The sequence below is a fragment of the Anopheles coluzzii genome, chromosome 3, assembly GCF_943734685.1.
Source record: "Anopheles coluzzii chromosome 3, AcolN3, whole genome shotgun sequence".
NCBI lineage: Eukaryota > Metazoa > Arthropoda > Insecta > Diptera > Culicidae > Anopheles > Anopheles coluzzii.
The window spans coordinates 43,876,929-43,897,735 of NC_064671.1; the positions used below are offsets into that span (position 1 = coordinate 43,876,929).

The 20,807-nt window shown below is 41.5% G+C and overlaps 1 protein-coding gene and 1 pseudogene across 2 annotated transcripts; both read right to left on the minus strand.

Annotated features, from left to right (window-relative positions):
• Positions 1-513: 513 nt before the first annotated feature.
• Positions 514-5,496, minus strand: LOC120955206 (uncharacterized). Of its 2 annotated transcripts, none has more exons than XM_040375835.2 (4): positions 4,736-5,496; positions 4,179-4,284; positions 1,777-1,939; positions 514-1,691 (listed from the first exon to the last, which is right to left on the minus strand). In XM_040375835.2, the coding sequence occupies exons 1-4, from the start codon at positions 4,763-4,765 to the stop codon at positions 1,172-1,174; spliced, it is 819 nt and encodes a 272-aa protein (XP_040231769.1). In that variant the 5' UTR covers positions 4,766-5,496; the 3' UTR covers positions 514-1,171. The 2 variants fall into 2 exon arrangements, with proteins under 2 accessions (XP_040231769.1, XP_040231767.1); XM_040375833.2 differs by having other exon boundaries at positions 516-1,691; positions 1,777-1,942; positions 4,736-5,491.
• Positions 5,497-9,123: 3,627 nt separating this feature from the next.
• On the minus strand, positions 9,124-20,588 carry LOC120955207 (uncharacterized; annotated as a pseudogene).
• Between the last annotated feature and the right edge of the window lie 219 nt (positions 20,589-20,807).

Genomic DNA, 20,807 nt, shown 5'->3' on the forward strand with positions numbered 1-20,807 from the left:
GCAAGGATGACGATCACCGGGCATGAAATTTGCCTCCGTAAAGGTCAGGTGCCAGGACCTACAAGTAAAAAAGAGAATATTTATAGAGAAAGAAAAAGAAAGAAATAATAAGAGAGATAGAGAGAAAGAGAGAGAGAGAGAGAGGGGGAGAACAGAAGGTTGAGAATCCTCTAAAGAACAGCGTTCGAGGAAGAACCAATATGGTGGCCAAAAATATGTGTAAGCATTAAAAGGATTGCTAACGAGCGAAGGATGATCGCTTTCACGGTGGTGATCTAGTTTGAACAAAGCAATGAAGGAAATCAAGAGCAATATTTCCAATGTGTGCGGGTGATCTTGACATTTAGACCTAGCATCGCAAGCGGGTTAACCGAACAGTGTCGAACCATGGAGCATCCTCTGTTTTCCGGGGTTTGCTGATTATTATGATCGCGTCTTCTTCTTCCTCTTCTTTTTCGGGTCGTCAACGAAGCGTGCAGAAAACATGCAAATCAACCGTATTAACCATAATGATGTAGGCGTATTGTTTGCGACAAGATCAGCGGCATGTGAGCAAATGGGCGAGGATCCGAAAAGCCAAACACACAACACCTCATCAACCATCCCGAGCAAATCCTTCAGATGACGTACGGCGAGCGTGTGGTTCGCCTTTGTTCGCCACTGCCGCTGCACAGTGGAGACACTTTGGGATGGATTTGCATAAATCTGCCCTCAAGTCAAATGCGACACCGTTTATCTTGTCAGCCAGTGTTGCTCAACTCATTAGAGCATCGGAGTGTTTCTTCGGGCCATGTTTCGGTAGCATCTGCAAACGAAGCATCATCAGCACCACCGGAAGCAGTTAATTTGTCACCGTACTTTATGACGTTCAGGTGGCCTTTTCGGAGGGATCTGGAGGGGTTGTACATACCTTCGGTCTGCCTCTAGTCGGTGATATTTTATGGAGGTAAATTTTATACCTTTATCAAAACAAGATCACATCACACCGCTCGATGTGACTCGTGTCGTCAAGGTCGTAACAATCTTTCATCATCGTGTTTGTGGGGGGAATATGTTTATGGGGCAACAACTTTCAAAATACAGAGCACGAACCGCTTATCAACTAACCTAAGTGGATCATCACAGCAACGCGGTGAATCCGTAAAAGCTCGCCGAAGCTTTCATTCACTCGTCACGTTTTGGAGAGCTTTAGTGGGGCGCTGGTGGCAAAGCAGGGACGGCTGTGCAGCGAACTGTCATCGATCGGATCGGACCGATCGGTTAGTATATTAGGCACTGTTGTCGTCTCGATCGGAGGCTGTGTTGTCGTAGCACGCACGGAGTTACGATCGGAGCTCGCAGCCGTTGTGAGGTGATCTATACTGTCGATGCTATTAGGATGGGGAAGGATTTTTGATCGTTTTTCGGAGGAGCCGATCGCAAGACTCTGTTCTTTGGAAGACACCACAGGAAGGTACGCCGTTCCCGGCCCAGGAAGAAGTGATTGACGAACGTCGAGTTCCCCTGATGCTGGTACGGGTAGGTATGCCGTTCCTGGTCCGGGCAGTAACGACTTCCGGACATCCACTACACTGGAGGCGGTGTTAGTTTCGGACACCGAAGGTATACCGTACTCAAGATAGATGGATGGTTTCTTGATATCGTACGAATCCGCTCGGAAAGGATCGTACGAATACTTATTCACTTGTTCGCTGCAAGAGAAAGAAAACAAAAGCATGTAAAAAAGGTCATAATTAGGATCCAGGACCTTTTTCAACTCCACTTCAATCCACTTACGCATACTCTCCGGCTGGATCGTACGGTGGGAATCGGTAGGGCTCGTGGCCACCTTCGTAGTTGCCGTAACCACCATCATACGGTATGTGTATGTGGTAGTACCTTCCGCGATCGCCATCGTCATAGTGCACGTACCGGTACCGGCTCAGATCCTCCACGTAGTCTCCTGTCCCGAATGGAAGAAGATATCACGATCGCTCGTTAAACACATGTCCATCTCTTAAATTACACGATTAGATATGAATAATTCTCCTGTCCGTCATGGTTAATGGGATACGATTTAATTCAATTTTTAACATTACAATTAATATTAACACAACTTATGTTCGGCGTCCGCTCTGGCCGCCTCGGGCTGCAGATCATTCGATAGCAACGGAAAACTCCTGTAAACATAAATGTTTATGATGTCCAATCAGAAACAAATTATGCAAATTTCCGCAGCCGACACACCACCCAATCGCTCCTACCAGTGTTCAGCGGTTTAGAGAAGTCGTCAAAAAGGGTTGCGAGTGGACCGACAAACACATTATCTTGATTTGATACGCTCGACCAATACGCGCTGGTTTCACATCATATACATTCGAATTGTGCGGCTCTGTTAGTTTTGAGGGTGATTTGATGTGTCTGCGTATTTCCGTTCAATGCAGATTTTCTTCGATGGCTAGCTGCGTGTGTCCAAGATGTGGTTAATAATTTGGAACAAAATATGGTCGTATGATTGAGGAACATGGAAAACATCACAATTTAGCGTGGTGACAAGGCGTAGTGTCATCCTTTTGATTGGAAATCCAAATCACAGACACAATCACTGTATGCTAATGGGAGAACGTAGCATTAATGAAATTAAATGATTGATGATTTGGAAAGTTTTCGGGGATCATTTAGTTATGTGTAAATATCTATTGCATATATTAAAATCTAATCGATTTTGAATGGTTCAAATGTGTCAGTGCCCTTTTCCACATTCATTTTTAATTCCTTGTAAGTAAGTAAGTAAGCATTATATTTCATTAAAATATTTATTAATTTGAGATAAACGAGGAAGTTACTCTATTAAAATATACCACATCTCTTTCTCTCTCTTTCTCTCTCTCTCTCTCTCTCTCTTTCTCTCTGACTCACTCTCTCTCTTTCATTTTCTCTCTGCTGTCAGTCTTTCGTTGGTCAGCTCGCTGAAGAGCACGTTGTCGTGACATGGCCCGGTTGACAGAAATTATTCGTTTTGAGCCACTTTATTTAAAATGTGTGATTCAAGGTGAAATATGTGGTATTGTTATTGTTTGAAAGATAGTTGATTTGAGAATTTTAGTAAAACTTTGACGTTATTAATCTTTAAATTTTATTTTCTACATATTTTCTTGCAAAAAAAAACCTTGAACTCAAAACTGAACATTTGCAATATAGCTTTGAATAGCATTGGAACAAATCATAATAACAACGAACACATTTTTTTCGTTCTGACATTTTGGAAACTAGTAAACAAAAGTCAAAATGTTTGAAGATGAGATACTTTTTTCCGGTAGTTATCTGCTCTTTTTCAATACAAAAAAGTACACTCTTGTAGTTTTCATCATGTGAAAAAAGAACAATTTTAGTACAGGTGTTCCCCGATATATGACTGTTTTTAACCGAAGTTGAAGAGTTGGATGTTCGATAATGTATTAATTATATTCCAAAAGCCGTTTACACGATATAGATATTCAAGATCGGGTAGTTGTGGAATCTTTGGAAATGTGTGTTTAATGTGAAATGTGTGTGTTATAAGCATAGACATTCAAAAAAATACATCAATTTCTTCTCAATGACAACTTTCAACTGTCGAAATCAAATTATCGTATTATCGTTCTGTATCGCTTAGTTTTATTACTTGTACAAGGTGAATTTATTTGACAGTATTTCTCCACAGTAAGGTAAATGCCAGTAGTTCTTTATGATTTTTGTCATTACTTTAACTTTAACTATTGGTGAGGTAATAATTATGCAGATAGCGTAGACAAAACATTATTGCACTAATTTTAGCGAAATGTTAAACACTAGATGACGATTCAACGAAAATTTTGAAAATTTGAAGCATCTATGACAGTAAACCAATTCAAAAAGATTATTATAAGGACATGCTACAACGCTACAAACCTAAATGCCAATAAAACGTATCAAAACTCATAAATGGACCGACTATCCCATACTATGGACAGATAAATATAGCCTAACTTATTATTGGTTACCTAGGTTCAATCCGTAATTTTACTGTTTACCGAGCAAAATGTCAAGACAAAGAGTTTAAACAAGAACACATATAAATCTTCCAGGACTCTTATGCGACGAAACGTCTATCTGTTAGCACGCTTAATTTTACTTTTAATTCTTTCCTTTTTCGCACACGAATATTAAACACAACTCACCTTCACCTCTGTGCACGTATTTTCCATTTTTGTTGTACTTTCTCGGGTTATACTTTCCATCGTTCGGTGCACATAGAGCTATGTGGCATACCAAACAGAAGAAAATCTGCAAAACGAGCCAAACAGAGAAAAATGGGTATCACTAAAGAATTCCTGTTGCACATTCCACACATTCCTGGACATTGAACGCATGGCGTCGTTGGAGACACATCGTTAAACGGGTTAATCAATTCCAGAGGCACACTAAGTCAGTCCACCAACACAATAGGTAAATCATTGCGCCACTAGCACCAACCACAAGGTCGATGACGATCGTCGGTTTCCGGATAGTTCCCAGGCATTTGTTGATGACACTATTCCCACCTCACCCAACGCACACGCACACACACACACAAACCCCACAGTTTCATAGGGCAGCTGGGGATAGGGAATAAAGTTTTCACCATCCCACGCACCCGAGACACCCGTTGATTGACATTCTCTAAGCGCCACAAATCCGATCGCGGATCGTAAACCATCCTGCATTATAGTAACTGTGTGTAACTGGGATGACTCACTAAGATGGACGTCGGTGTGCGGTACTGCATTGCCACTGGATTGCCACTGTCCGGGTCGGGTTGGCTCGAAGTTGCACGAACTCGCCTGCGAGCGCGTACTTGCGGTGTCCGTAATTGATGAAATCAAACTAAACTGAAGCTGCGGCAAAGTTCCTATTAAATACTACACTGACGCGGTGTGGTCGCAATGTCCAGCTAGATGGTCGGTTTGGGAGAATGCCATACGCGAACGAAACAAAATGGGGGAGAGCTAGTACTACGGCCTTCCTGCGCGGTGTGAGAGGCGCGAAAAAATATGACAGTAAAAAGTTTATGTTTATTGCCCGTCCGAAGACGATCGATCGGCGATCTGGGGACCGACACAACACTCGCCCGTCAATTGCACTCTGCGCGGCTTCCATATGCCGGCGCCGACGTGGTAGGGACGAGCGAGGCTTAAGTATTCAGGATAATTGCGCTCAATCGTTTCTGCCCAAAAGCGGGCCCGCTGGCGACGCTTGCTTCCGTGCGGTCCATCGTTCCTGAGAGGGGTGAGATTGATCACTCAGCGAGATGCAGAGCACCAAAATTTGGAAACATCCCATCGGCAATGGCGAGGGAACGGACGGTAGTTAAAGCTTACCGATAAACCAATCGCAAGGCCATCCAAGGCCGGTGATGTGAACGAGGTTCAAGGTGAAACGAACCGAATCGAATAGAAAGTAGTGCCCACATCGATCGTACCGGGAATGCACCCCTTTCCCGTGAACACACTACACACTCATAAACGAACAAATGCAAAAGTTACGCATTTTAACACTTTTTTATAGCTTTATTTACATATAAGGCAAATGAGCGGAAGAATAAGATGTGTACGGTTTTTATGGGTCGTAAAATCGTTCAGAATCATCCCCTCTTCCCTTGTTTTCCGGGGCGCATTTGCGAGGTAAAGCGAAAGTGGCGTTTATTAGACGCCCAGTAGCATTGTGGGCAATCGTGTGTTTGTGTGTTTAGCGATTAGATGACAAATCATCGAAGGTGCTACTCGTGTGAATGGATCGTTTTGTACCGAATCAACTCACTTTCGGTCACCCTTGGGTCAGGAAGGATACGGTCGACCTTACCATGCTAAAAGATGGGTTCGTTGAATTTCGTACATGGCGTGCAAGTCCTTCACCGGGGCCGAATACGATCGATTGTGGGAAGAGCCGATGAACGACGCTTTAAATGGAGAGAACATTACAATTGTGCAGAATTTATCTGCATACAGTACGGAGGTGGTCACTGTTGCCGTATGCGTACATCAATTTGCAATCCTTGAGCCGTACTTCATTTTCGATCGAATCTTCGAATTTCGAAAGTAGCGTTTCTAAATGTTTTGTGTTTGGAAGCGTGCTGATGAAACGGAGCACTCAACGCTACGGTTGATGGGTGGCTGTACGAAGTGCTAGTTGACGTTTATTACAAAGGAGAATATATGGTATATGCAACGCTGAAATATTTAGCCTTGTGGTGTCGCAAAATGTATGCTTTCGTATTGGTGGCACTTGTTTGGGGGAAATGTTCGGTTAATTGATATCATTAACGAAAACTGCCTATGTAGTGCATTTTGGTAAGAAACATAAATTTCTGAAGCATTCACAAATATCCTATTTAGTTCTGGTTTGCTTGTTTTATCAGAAGGATCGGCTTTAGCCGTATTGCTTGAAAATTGTCGCTCTTTAAATTAATTTAAAAATATGCGGTACTGTGGAACCCATCATAACGAGTACCCCTTACAGCTAAATTTTGGCATCTAAATCTAACTTGCAAATCTAAATACTCTACGAATACCCCTCTTAACGAGTAAAATCTTGCATAACGAGCAATTTCATTTTTGTTCATTTCCCGATAAGAAATCGTGATAATTTCGAAAGCTTCAGTACTAAGAATCGTTAAATATCAAGCTATATCCAAAAGAGAATGTATAAGTGTGGAGGAAAAATGTAAGGGAGGTGACACATCAACACCCACTGACAGTCCAAAACTCACGAAGTCATACAAAAATCGAAAAAGCCGGAGCGGGTCGTGGACGCGTTCACTCCACGTCCAAATAACTCTTTTGCGATCAGCAGCCACTTTCCCAAACTCGATCGAAGAGCAACTATAGTTGCCGTTCCCTGGATACAACGGTCGCTTTAATTTATGTCACCGCGCGGCGACATGAGGTGAAATATACAGAGAAATGAACTATTTGACAGGCGAAATATCTGATAGATAAAGTTTCAGAGCAACCAGCTAATGTGCAATGTAAACAAATATCGTGCACTAAATCGTAACTAAATTCATTGAATAACTTCAACATCGAGTACTTCGTCAATTTTCAGTCAACAGTTCATAATTTCTACCAATTAGGGAATGTTCTGCTTAAGAAGATATTATTTTTAATAGAATTTCGAAAGCAGATGTTGTGTCTCCCCCAACCCTTTAGCTGTACATGTCAGATATTTCACCAGCCAAATAGTTCATTTCGCTGTATATTTCACCTCATGTAGCCGCTCGGTCATGTATCCTGCTCAGTTATGCGTACAATATGGCAAAATGTTAAAAAAAACAACCAAGTAAACCATCATTTTATATCATTTTGAGAATCGCTACGACCGTTCCCGAATTCGATCAAGTATGGAACAAGCTGCAGATAGCGGAGCTGAGAGTTTTGCTGTGTTTATCGACAGGTGGAGTAAGTGAGGTAGTGTCTTCAGTTTAATCGACCCATTTCTTTCCTTCTTATTTGACCATATTGGAGGCTCTCTTTGGCTTCGGTCGTGGAAGTGGGCAGGACGTGGATTTTAGTTTGTAGTGTACCTCCCTAAAAAGCGTGTGTAACACAAGTGTGAATTGTATTGATAGGTGTGTTCTTGCATGCATTCTTGATCTACTTACTCATGAAGGCAAATATTTCGAGACTAACTATTGATAAATGGATTACTGTCGCCACTTGGAAGTGTTCCGTATGGTTGTGATGCATATAATCCCTATATACCTGCACTTTTCATGACCTGGAACCATGTTTTAAAAACAAACACATTTGACTTTTTTTTTTTAATTTATTATATTCTTTACAGACTTTGACCTTACGAGTTCATGTTTAAAAATAATTTATTGGTCAAAATGAAGTTAAAAAAGATCAACTCTATACTAAGATTCCTTGCATAAAAAATGTATATCTAAACTAGCAAGGCTGATTTAAAAAACATGCAAGAAAAAAAAGAAGATTCTTACATCGAATCAATAAAAACGCCTGATTTTTCATTAAAAACCATAATAATCTTAAAACTATTTTAAAACTATGCACTGGATAATCTTTTTTAACATTTAATTTATTCATCTAAATATATGTTAAAATGAAGTTTTTCAACAAAAAAATCACCACAGTTCAATTACAGAAAATTAGAAGTAAATATGTTTTACCAATAAAAACGCATATAATGGTAGGTAATAAAAACGGCACGAACATAACTTAACGTATGTATAAGACAAAAGGCTAAGACACACTTTAATGTTGTCATTCTCTGGACATAAAAACTCACACATGAAAAACATCGGTCATCAATTGTATGCATACAAGATAATAGAATCAACTCAATTTCATCAGTTCTTTTTTTACATTTTTTTAATGGATTAGAGGCGACTGGCAACATTCGCTTTTTGGTGACATCGAAAGAATTTCTTCAGTGCCTAAGGAATTTCTTGAATTATTTAGTACACGAAAGCCTACATTTAGGCGTTATGTTTATGTTTGCTGTAACAGGGTTCGCCAATCTGTGCCGACAACATCATTAATAGAACAAACAGCATGCTAAATTTTGTTACACGATAAATATTTGCATATGTACAATAAAACTACACTATAGTTTGCGTTATAGTATAGACACAGACATTTGCCATTGATCTTAACATCATAACATAATTCTTTCGTCCACTTTGTCTACACTTCCTCATTTCTCATTGTTAGTATCTATCTTTGAATATTTGGAAATCGGTAATGCTGCTGTTGTTTTCTTCCAGTGTACCAAAAGTATTAAAAAACAGCAAGAATGAACCTACATACAAGATTTTTACATCTGACGAGCCGAAACAAACTAGTACACATTTGATATTTATAGAATTCAAGCCAATATTGAAATCCAATGAAAAAGTGTTGACAATATGGTTTTGGTTTAAATTTTAAACAAGTACGAGGAGCAAAATGGCCTGTACTAAATTAAGAAATTTGTTTCTACTTTTGTTTTGTGAATGCAAAAAGACATTTAGAAACCTCTATTATGTGAGTGGGCAAATTGTAAAATTTTGTTTTATTTATTTATTTTTGTATTTTATTGGTTTAGGATTACATCAAAAACATTTTTTTGTATTACATTAAAACAAATATAACAAAATTCAAATTTTAATTCGTAATATTGATGGCTCTGCCCTGCATTGTAATATCAACGATCTTCCTATAAAACATTCTTTTATAGCACATGTACGCCGTTACGAAAGCGTTACGTTTTTGAATTTGTCATCGAATCTTTTCACTATATGAAGCATTCTTTTCCAAAGATTTGATTCTCACCAGTAATACAGCGTTATCGTTCCTAAAAAAAATGAATCTCTTACTTTAGATTCACTTTGGTTGAGCGGCTAAATATTTGAGCAGTTTTTCGATCGCCGGTGGCACCTTTGGTATATGGTCACCCTGTGTGGGATGGTAAAAAAAAACATTAATCATGTTTTTAAATTCCCATTGGTGATCAACCATGAGCATTAGTCACACATGGTTTACTCATCATACCTGCGGCAGAAAACCGTTGCCATCAGCGACATAATCGACTCGATAAACTACTCCATCGTCTCCGACGTACTGGTAGAAACCTTGCGAACGAAGTCCTTCCGCAGCAGTGCCCTTGTCTTCGATGCGTCCTGCTTCTTCCGCTAAAATTCCGTTTTCGGTTTCAAATCTACACAGATAGTTTACAAAGCGCTAATCACTTAAGAGTTCTGTTTCAAATTGCCAAACCTTACTCACACATAGTGGTAACCATCGTTTTCCACCTGGTTTTCCAGACGTATGATTTTCCATCCATCGGGGGCGTATGCTGGTTTAGGAGCAACCTTCACCTGGGCTATTCTAGCCAACGTTGGAACAGGGGTAGGTGGCGGTGCAGATGGTGCTGAAGTAGTGGTTGCTGGTTTTGGTGGGTTAGTATCAGCTGCACTTGCTCCCGCTCCAGAAGCACCTGCTCCGCCACCTGCACCGCCCGCAGATCCTGCCCGTCCCGCTCCACTGCCACTGGGACCTTCCACGTGCTTGTATCGATTGTCAACGTGCACGTAGCGGCCATCATTTCTAGGCACGTATTTACCATCATTGCCCGAATTGTATCGTCCATCATTTCGATTGTAGTAGCGACGATCGTTCGAGTAACGGTACGTATTGTACGGATACTGAAGATATCTAGGATCAACGTATGGCTGATATGGTCGGGGCCGCTGAGTGGTCAGCTCTCTCGGCGATGGTCTGTATTTGCCATCGTCCTGACCTAAGACGCATGCCAATACAGCGCCTAGAACGATAAAGCTCTAACAACAGACAGTTTAGTGAGTTTAAGCTAAAATCAATATTATTACAACCTACCACTTACCAAATGGAGACGCATTGTGTCTCTAAGCGTGAATTCACCGCAAGCTACAACCGTTACGCACAATTAGAAAAGCGTGTTTAATTTCCGTTCAACATGATTGTCTTTTTATATACGCCCAGCTGTACTGTGGCGCTTTATAATCATTCCTTGACATAAATCGAATAGTCACATTTCCCAGGGATGATGAATTTATTTGATTAGAAACTGATGCAAATATATTCATCGGAAAGGTGTCGGTTCTTCCAAGCATCGCGTAAATATGAGCTGGATTCTATATACCATTGAGTGTGGTTCAACTTGCGCGTCGCACTCACAACTGCCTCTGTATCGCAAAATCAGTGAACATTAAATTTATTACAAAAATGCTCGATATTTTTCACCTTTTCGCTCGTGTCCCCTGGAGCCCTGTAAGAGTTATTATCCTGCCGCCGAATGTCAATTGATAAACCAGATGAACCTGTTGCTGTTGTTGGGGTGATAGGTGGAGAATGATACGTTTTTCATCTCGTAAAATATACTAATTTAAAGGCTGGTCGAGTGTAGCTAGAATGTACACACATGTGTGAGAAAGGTATGGCAAGTGAGCTTTGAGTCAGTTGTGTGAGAGACGTGGGCGTGAACGCATTGTCATTCTACTGTGGTGCATTTGAAGTTAAACAGCTCGTGAAATTAAGTGGAAGTGTTTATAAATTGGCTATTCATTTTACTATACATCTTAATATGAAGTGATTAAAGCTTGTAATTGAAAGTATAAGGTTAAATTTCAAATATGATTTTAGGCCTTCGTATATTTTATTTTATATTATATATATGCTTATAAAGTGACCTCGAATTTAATCGTGTCGCTTAGGTCAATCAAGCACAACTAAAAAGGAGTTTAACACTGCCAAACAAAAATGATAATGAAACAGCTAGTTTATGGGCTTATCCTTGAACAATGTTTTATTAATTGAAACAAATCCTTATCCAGAAGTAAGTTTTTTAAGCTATATAATAAAATTCATATGTATTGAAGATACGACATAATATTACGTACCACAACTATTTACGAAAAATATCATACATTAATGTATTATATTCAACAATTGATTCACTCGGCTGAAGTATTAACCAGCTGAAATTTTAAAGGGGAATGATTAAAATCTATGTCTTACCTAAATTTAATATATTTTGTAAGACACGTTGTACGTATTTATGTAATCTAATATCGTACAGTTTGAAAAATAATACAAAATATTTTTATTTCTAATTGGTAAAATATCATTAAACAACGATTTTCACGATTAAATTCACACAATAATTGAATATAGCTCTGTTTTAAATGGTGATTTTAACATTCCTATTGTAAATTCAATTTATTCGAGTTATAAAAAAAGTCAACACTCCAACCAAACAATCTGGTACAAGTGAATTTTGCAATAAGCAAAATGACCTCATAAACAATATCACCCTAACCTTTCGTACGATTCACCCACTCAGAAATATGTCATAAGCCCAAACAGAACCAGAACCGATTGAAATTCATACAGACGCAACTCACCTTCCCGCACACGATATCCAATTGAATGCGTAAGAATACGTCTCAAGACCTATTTTTAAACTCTCATCGGGACCTCTTCCATTGACTGCAATCGCCCACGAAAACAAAATCCAAACAAATTCTCCACTACGCAACCATCGCGAAGATGTCCCCTTTGTCATCCTGCGCTTACCTCCAACGCGGACCGGATCTTCTTGTCCGAAGATTCAAGGTTTCGGGCGAGATTTCACGGTCTCGCAGTCTTCGTTCGTGTGGTCTCGTTGGATCGCATCGCTTCGTCCATTTGTTTAGCATACGTGTGATACGCGCCGATACAGACCGGAAAATCGAAGGCCACTAGTTTCGTCATCACGATGGGTATCATCATCATCATTACTATTATTATTATTATTAATGCTATTACTACCACAAGGCGGGCATGTGTTTGGATGCTGTCGATATAAATCTTTGTGGGTCAGATACCAGGAGAGCAGTATAAAATTATACATCGATACGTGCAAGGTCGCTTGTGGATTGCATTGCCGCCTGCTCGATAGGGGATTTTAAATTCGAAACAGCATCACATAGGAGTCCGAAACAAAACAGCGACGCCAACAAAAGCAGTCTGTTTGCATAACCCATCGCCATCTTAAGCGATACTCAATGTCAAGTTCAGCGGGCGCGGGTGTGGAGGGAATAGAGGATTTTTTCGCCGTAAATAGAAGCTTTTTTGCGTATAAAAAAGTAAACAAATGAGTAACTGCAAACAAACTATCAAAGCATAACTTTTCCCTTGGATAGCCACTGAATCGGTAGAAAAGAGTTCAACGAACGAGTAAGCGACGAACCCACCTGTTTAAGACACACACAAAAAATAATGTTGTACGACACCATCAGCTAGTTTAAAAGAATGGTGGTTTTTATTTCCTTTGTCACTTTACGCTTCAGAAACATGACTAGTTGCTGCCAAGTGCCCGGGACCTGTATCACTAACTTATTTCGCTAAAAGGGGACAGTGTTTGCTAGCTGCTTTTACTACACGGATCCACGCTTGTTCCGGCTCAGGTTTGCCAGCAGTCGGAGGGCGCGCTCAATTGCCTCCGGGATTGGTGGTGGTGTCGGCAGATGGTCACCCTGTGGCTGGAAACCATTCTCGTCGGCGATGTACTGCACCGAGACTCGATTACCCTCCGGGTCGGTGTACGAGTACTGTCCCTGTGCCACCTGATCGTACGTAAAATAGATCGATTGAGGGATGAAACGCAAGTTCTCGAAATGATGGATGTGTCCCTTCTGTACACCTACCTGAGCTTGCTCTTCTCCCAAGTTTTTCAGTGTACCCTGTTCTTCCGCCACAATTCCATTGGAAGTTTCGTACGCATACTGGTATGTACCGTCCGGGTTGACTTCCGCGTCCTGTCGCAGCACGGTTGCGTCCTTATCTGCCGCTACGGTTGCAATTAACGCGATCACGAGCACACTGGCGAGCTAGAACACAGACACATAAAAGTGAAATAGTTTGCACATTTAATGGCAATCCTTTAAAACACATTTTTTAGCACCGTAATGAAATATAATCCAAAAATCGTTAATTCAACAATATTTCGCACTAACGCCACCACACACCTTATTCATGTTGACTGTGTACACTTTGATTACGGCCACACGGAAGCTAATTCCACTGCTTAACGTCACGCTAGAAGAGAATCGAAGAAGCAATACACTACTGTTGGCTGTCGAGCTTGGATCCGATATCTGGCAGCAGCCGCAGCGAGGCGTTGGCTATTTATATCGGTTCGTGCGACAATGTGCGATCGCTTTTTTGTTTTGTTTGGTGTGTGTCTTCTGCCGAGCTCGTGTCGTTTTTCGGAGTTTTTTTTTTTCGTTTCGAGTTGTATGGGAGAATTCGGCTCCAAAAAACACGAGCCAGCGTCCGGTTGTCCTAGCAAATCACCATAAGGCGCACACCGATCGTTTTCTTCTACCTTCTTCTGGACAAACCCAGGCCACCCAGTCCACGGGGAATGCTTGATAGAAACGATAAACGAAGGAGACAACACGATAGAAAGAGAGTAAAAGAGAGAGAGAAAAGACAACGGAGGGCCTAGAAACAAGTTGTTCGTTAGACAAAATTTGCATAAATTTCAACGACACCCTCCACAGTCGGAAGATTTGATTGCCCGTGCGGATCAATGGCAGATGGACCATCACCGTCAGGGGCTATTGCATCATTGACAGGTAGTAGTAGTAGTAGTAGCCATCGGCGACAGACGACGCAGCAAGCAGAAGAAGATCACACAAGAAGCGCACCCAAATCGTTATGATCTAGGCACACACGAGCATGAGGTGATCTTGCAGGGTCAAACTATTCTCTCTTTCTCTCGCCGCTCCTACACATTGCCATGATTTCGAGCAAGATGTCGAAGCTTACCTCTCTAACTGTATGCTTGATATGCCAATCGCAGGAATGCAGCTGTTGTATCGCAGTGCCAGCTAGTCGCCTCCACGGGTCCCTGAAAACCAATTTTAGCTCCATAAATGCATTCAAATCCAAGGGCATTTCGCGGTAAAATATGCGTGCCGCTGCCATTTGCACCCCGCCTGCACGAAGGAAATGAATCCGATCGAGCGATAGTGAAAGCACCCGCCGTCGAATGAAGCCGTGCTGAAGTCAATTAAGTTAAACGATGTAAAATATTTGCCGATTAGCAAATTCGGTACGCATCATGTTGGTGGGGGGGGGGGGGGGGGGGGGAGTAAGGAGTATCAATACCCGTGCCACATCCTGGACGGTTTGCGATCGTTAAGTTGGCCCAGCACAGGATTACGGGCGGAAATCGTGGTGGTAACGCCCAGCCGTAAATATTCTTTAGGGCTCATGAATATTCATATTTATACACTAGCCCGAAGGCGGCGGATGTTGTACAGGCTCTCGTGGGCATAATCAAAACAATTAATAAACACCGCTTCGATCGGTGCTGCTAAATCCATCACGCTTCCAAGAAATTTGTATCCGACTCGAGGGCTAACTAACGATGGAGAGTTTGCGATGGAGAGGGTTGGGAGTGTTTTTGTGTTGGTGGCTAAATTTGGTGAAGATATATGCCCGGTGGGCTATTCTATTTCCATGTGATACTATATAATAACAGTGGGTGAAAATCCTCTTAACCGGAAATTAACCTTTTTGTTTTTTGGGAGTGGATAAAAGTAGTATGAAGTATTGAAAGTATTTTTTTTTTAAATTTTTAAATATTTTAGATATACACAGGGGCGGATTAAACACTACGCAAACTAAGTGGCCGCACGAGGAAACCACCTTCCTGCTCACTATTAAATTTGCTTCTCAATCTATCTCTGGTTTAGAATTTCTCATACAACTACTCGCTCGACACTTTAGAAAGGCCTACATTTGTATGACCGCTGAGAGCCTGAACTCGTGTTAATCCGCCACTGGTTGTATATGTTTAACTTCCTTGCGATGTGAAACCTAATATAGCATATAACCTATTAAAATGAATATAACTTTCTTGTAATATGTGTATACCAAATGTGAATACATACAATCTTTTCAACAAAAAGCTCTGAAGTACATCATATTCGATGATTATATCATTCAGAATTAAATCTAAGCGATGGGTGGTCCATCCAGACAGGCACCGGCTCCGGTTAAGAGATGAGGTTGTGTAATTCAACCTTAAGGCCGGGGAACATGGTCCGTACTCGCTAGTTTAATTTCGCATCTAGCGGTGGAAGCTTTTTTAGTAATCGATGGAATGGTCGAGCTGGATCTAAAAAAAGTGATTATTTTTTCATCGAACTTTCCGGCGGAAATAACTGAAATGCATGCAGAACATGTGTATGTACCTATTACAAAACATTTTCAGTCCAGTTTAAGTAAAAAATACATAAACATAACGTAAACATTTTCTGAAACGGTTCAGAATGTAGTGCCAAAATGCTTCGGTCAACCGCCGCCAGATGCGCTAGTGAAAATGGAGCCCCGGCCTTTATACCGGTAGTAAAATACTAAATACATAATAATAATTCATGTAAAACTTTCTTAGGCCAGCCTAACTGCGAGAGACGAGAAGAAGAACCCGGCAGGTTTTTCAATTATGTTCACAACGACAGCATTTCTTTTTTGAGCGATTTTAGTTTTCTTCCAGTGTCCATCAATGCCTAGAATATTTTAAAGTTTTAAATTTTCTGGATCTTTTCAATATATTTTATGTTAAAGTTATGTTTTAGTTCTTAAATTAACTTACTATTCATTCGTTCATTTAGTTGTAGATGTTTGTGTATGTGACAGTATAGCCTAATAAAAAAAATATAAATTTTGTTTTCTGAAATAGCTTTATTCCATCTGAAAACAGTGACAGCAGCAGCAACAGCAGTGAAAACAGTAAAGAATAAACTCGATAATGAATGTAATATATACTTCAAACGTCCCATAGTGACTTCTGCCAACCGATTTGACTAGCCGATTGAAACAAAGAAGGCGCCACACGGGAAGAAGGCGCATCCTAAGGTACGCAAAGCCTGTGTAACATACGTAAGCCGATACACCTTCCACATAGATACCCACGAACCAACCAAAAAACATAATCTTACCATAGTTCATTCATCCGGACACTCAGGCCCACCCGATGCCACTTGCCTTGAGATTGAAACGTTCGTTTCGCTTCGCCAGTTTATGGTGCTGATCGGTGCGTTTTATGAGCAGACGGCCCATGTAAGAACGAAAAGCTCGCAGGCAGAAGCGTCCGATGCGCGCGCGCGCGAATCATACACAGGATGCTGACGGGTGATTAGTTTGATGGGTGGCAAAAACAGCTATCGATGTGTCGGAGGGATTAGCTAAAAAGCCTGCCTGGGTGAAGGATAACGCTAGACGCTGATACGAAACGTTCGATAATGATGACGCGTTGTTGTGTTCAACGATTAGGAGATGTGCGAAGGTTTTGTTGTACCTTACAGTGCGGAAATCGATGCGTGTGCCACGAGTGTGAATAAGACAATTTGTTTTATATTAAGATACAGAAAAGGTGTTATGATTTATTCACATAACTTGTTGGGTATAGGATTTCCCCGCGACGTGTGGTATGAGCGAGTAATGTATTTCGTTTTCACTGTTTTCTAAACCTAAATGAGCGACTGACGATGGAGTTTTCTACGTGCTAAATGTGTTCGCTTTCCTCTCCTTCAGTACCTCCGCGAGGCATCATCACTCGGTGGCAGACTGGCCAAGTACTCGAGCGCACGCTGGATTGCTGGTGGGATTGGTGGTGGCGTAGGCAGGTGATCACCGAGCGGCTGGAAACCGTTCTCGTCCGCAATGTACTGCACCCGAATGAGCTGCCCGTCCGGTGCGGTGTACGAATACTCTCCTTGAGCCACCTGCGAAAACGAAGAAGCTGCTTAGTGGCAACGCGACGAACCTCACCGTTTAACCTTCTGCGCCAGGACGAGGTGTGAACGGGTGCTCATGTCTGCGCATGAGCTGCTCACGATCCAAGGACGAGTTTCGATCGGAGTGGTTTAGTCGATGGATATCGGCGTGAGCTAGCCACAAAGTATCAATTAATTACTCGTTCTCTACGCGGCACACGACACACGCATTGAAACGGTGAAGAGGATGATTGCTATCGATCGTTGTGTTGTTGTCGGATCGTGCCACTTGTACAGTGGTGTAGTTGATGTCTGTGTGGGATTTAAAGTGTAAGTAAATAAATAAACCAATCCGCCGCAAAAGGGCTTTCGCAACAGACCGACAACGATAAATGCCGACCGGTTGGCAACTTGGTAGCATTTGCGCTGGTAAAATTGTGCAATTGCCTATCAGTTTGCGCTTCAGGCTATCGCGTTGATATTGTGAGATTTTTGTTTCCAAAATTTCGACCCAATGACTTTAACAATTGCTCCATCGAAAAGCATGAGAATCAAGCTGATTAAAATGGCAAACCATGGCCAGAAAAAAAATGCTTCAAACCTAACCCTGTCACCACAAATCTGCTGCTTTATTGCAAACTAAGCGCCACGCTCGGATTTGCAACATTGGTTTTATTGGTGGCTTCAAAAATCATAACGAGATTGAACCATATCATTGCCCACCCACCCCACGGGGGGCCATGATTGCCAATTGGATCGTCAAAGGTTTGGCCAACATTTGACACTAAAAAGACAGCGGCCGTCGCTGCACGCCAACCTAAATGAAAACACTCACCCGCACACCCGTTGTAAGAGTGTGGCTGATGGGGACTCCCGGGCACACTTTACCGAAAGGAAGCCAATTAACCTTTCCGAAGTGCTGCCGTTTTATTTTTGCACCACCATCTCTCACCCATCGACGGGTCACGAACACCAAAAAGCGAGAGAGAGAAAAAAAAAACCGAACCAGATCGTTGCGCAACCAAGCGGCGGTAATCCGTGTGACCATTCGGATCTGGATCCTGTTCGATTGCACCAGGCTCCGGTTGTGCACGGGCGGGAACGGGAACCGTATGGCGTTTGCATATCTGCTCGTCAAAAGCCAACAGCTTTTCAGTCAAAGTGATCATGTCAACCCGTCTCCGAAAGCAACAGTCACAGTAAATTCTCTCGACTGCCAGTGACATCCACGACCTTAGGGGAGGTGCGTCACCATCAGCCCTAGAAATTCCATCGAACGGTGCGCGCTGGGATGGCGATGAAGCAAACAGCATAGAAAGAAAAGTCACACTGATGAACGGGCCCGTCAGCGGGTCACAGGGCAATGCGGGGGCCAAAAGATGCTATAAATATTTGCTTGGTAAAGCGGATTTGATTAATGGACTGACAGCAATTGAGGGTGGATTGCCGCATTCGCGGGAACGGGCGGGTCGGTTTGCTTTAATCGATGCAATCAGGGGCGCGTTTCACATTTCATTTCACTCTTACATAAAAGAATATTTTGTTTCCCCCAACAAGCTAACTGGGTCGAGTCAAAATGCTTTCTAGCGTCGGTTTTGTTGAGTGTTAAGGTCAGTTGCACAAAAAGATTACCAAATTGTTCAATTTATGCAATGGTATCAATCTATCAATATAATCAATAGTTTTGTCAATAGTATCAATCAGGAACTCTAAGCAAGAGCCATTCTAGTTTAAATATTGTAATTGAGTTATTAATCTTAGTTTGGAAATTTCAGGATGGCATGTCAAACAAAAATGAAATCGAACAGAAGGTCTTAAGTGCTTTAACGATTATTTTTTAAATGAATTTGATTTCAAATCTAAACATCTTTTGAACACTTCCGAACGATAAGTCCTCGTTGAAGGATAAAATTGATCATTTGTTACATTTACATAAATAAATCTAATTTTTTTATAACAATTTAATCTTTTACAATAAGATCCAAATAAATTATTTTGTGGTAGTCCAGTCGTTTTATATAATTTTAGGATGTTTTTTAGTTCGAAATTTGGACTCTAAACATCTCTCTGGATACAAAACTGCCCGCGGAACCGATTTTCAGCCTACATGTTTTATCCTTAACATTCCTATTGCTCGTGCTCGAGTTAGTTTTCCGATTAAAACGATAGGGCTTATTATGATTGATATTGAGATTTTGAACTGCTAAATGGGAATGGAAAATACAATTGAAAATGGGTACTGGCAAAATGTAACAGAATTGTTAAAATAGTACATCTATTGTTATTCAAACTATTAAGGATCAGCCTCTGTTGGTAAAAAATCGTCAAGCGCAGTAAATCAAAAATCAAAATCAAATTCCTACTAGTATCCATAGAACCATAGAAGCTCTTCATAGAACTAAATCCTGCATATGTACAAAACTATCAAACTTTTACATGTTAAACCAAAAATCATCTGCCTAAGGTCCGTAGGTCAAAGGTGCAGCCCGCCAACGAACATTATGTTTTAAAGGACCTGATGGGATACTTGTAGATACATGTCTAATTACTTTTTGACCCCGGTTTGAATTTTTATTGTCAAAAACAACGAGATTGAACTTCAGCTTCACTATTTTTATCCAATCCGGCCTGCACACACAAAATATTGAACGACCTTGCGCTAATCAATGAAATTGCAACACGAATAGCCAAATTGAAGAAGTCTAGGCCCAATCGAAAAGGATCTAAAGGGACAGCTAGCTATCGAATCGAAAATAATACATTTACACTTTCTCTCTATGAGCACACATTCTATAACTGTCCTTTTCGAACCGAGTTATTCTTTAGTAGAACTTTCACCATCTCACCTGTGCTTCCTGCTCAGTGCCAGGATTTTTCAGAAAACCCTGCTCCTCTGCCACAATACCATTGCCCGTCTCGTAACTCCAACTGTAGCTACCGTCTGGGTTCACCTCCTGCTCCTGGCGTATGATGGGAATCGGTTCGGTAGCCGGTCCCTGTGGAGCACATTCCACGCCACCGAACGCCAGCAACAGCACGACACAGGCGCAAATCTGTACACACGAAAGAGTATGCAATATCGTAAGCATTAACACTTGGAGCACTCGAATTTTTTCACCAAACTTACTATCACTTTCATTCTGGTTTCGTTAAAGCACACACAAAAACTAATGTCCGATTGAAGTGTTGTAGTATTACACGAAATTAAATGCTGGAAGGAACTCGAAGACGAAAGCTGTCTATGCGCTGGGCGATCCTGCTCGGAGGTGGTGACGTTACGTTCTGCCGCTGGGAGGGCACTTTGTGAGAGATATTTATACATCCCTCCCGGAGGTTTCGCTGCGGAGGATACGGTGCTGCCGAATATCGCGCGCTCGTGCACTTATGCGGTAGAGGTGCGCTATCGACTATACACTACCTCCACCGTTGAGTGTTTGGTGTGATTGTTGTGGAGAGAAGACACGGCGAGAGCAGCGGAAAGCTGTGTCCGAATGGTGTGTGTGTGTCCCTTTTGCCGCTTCTT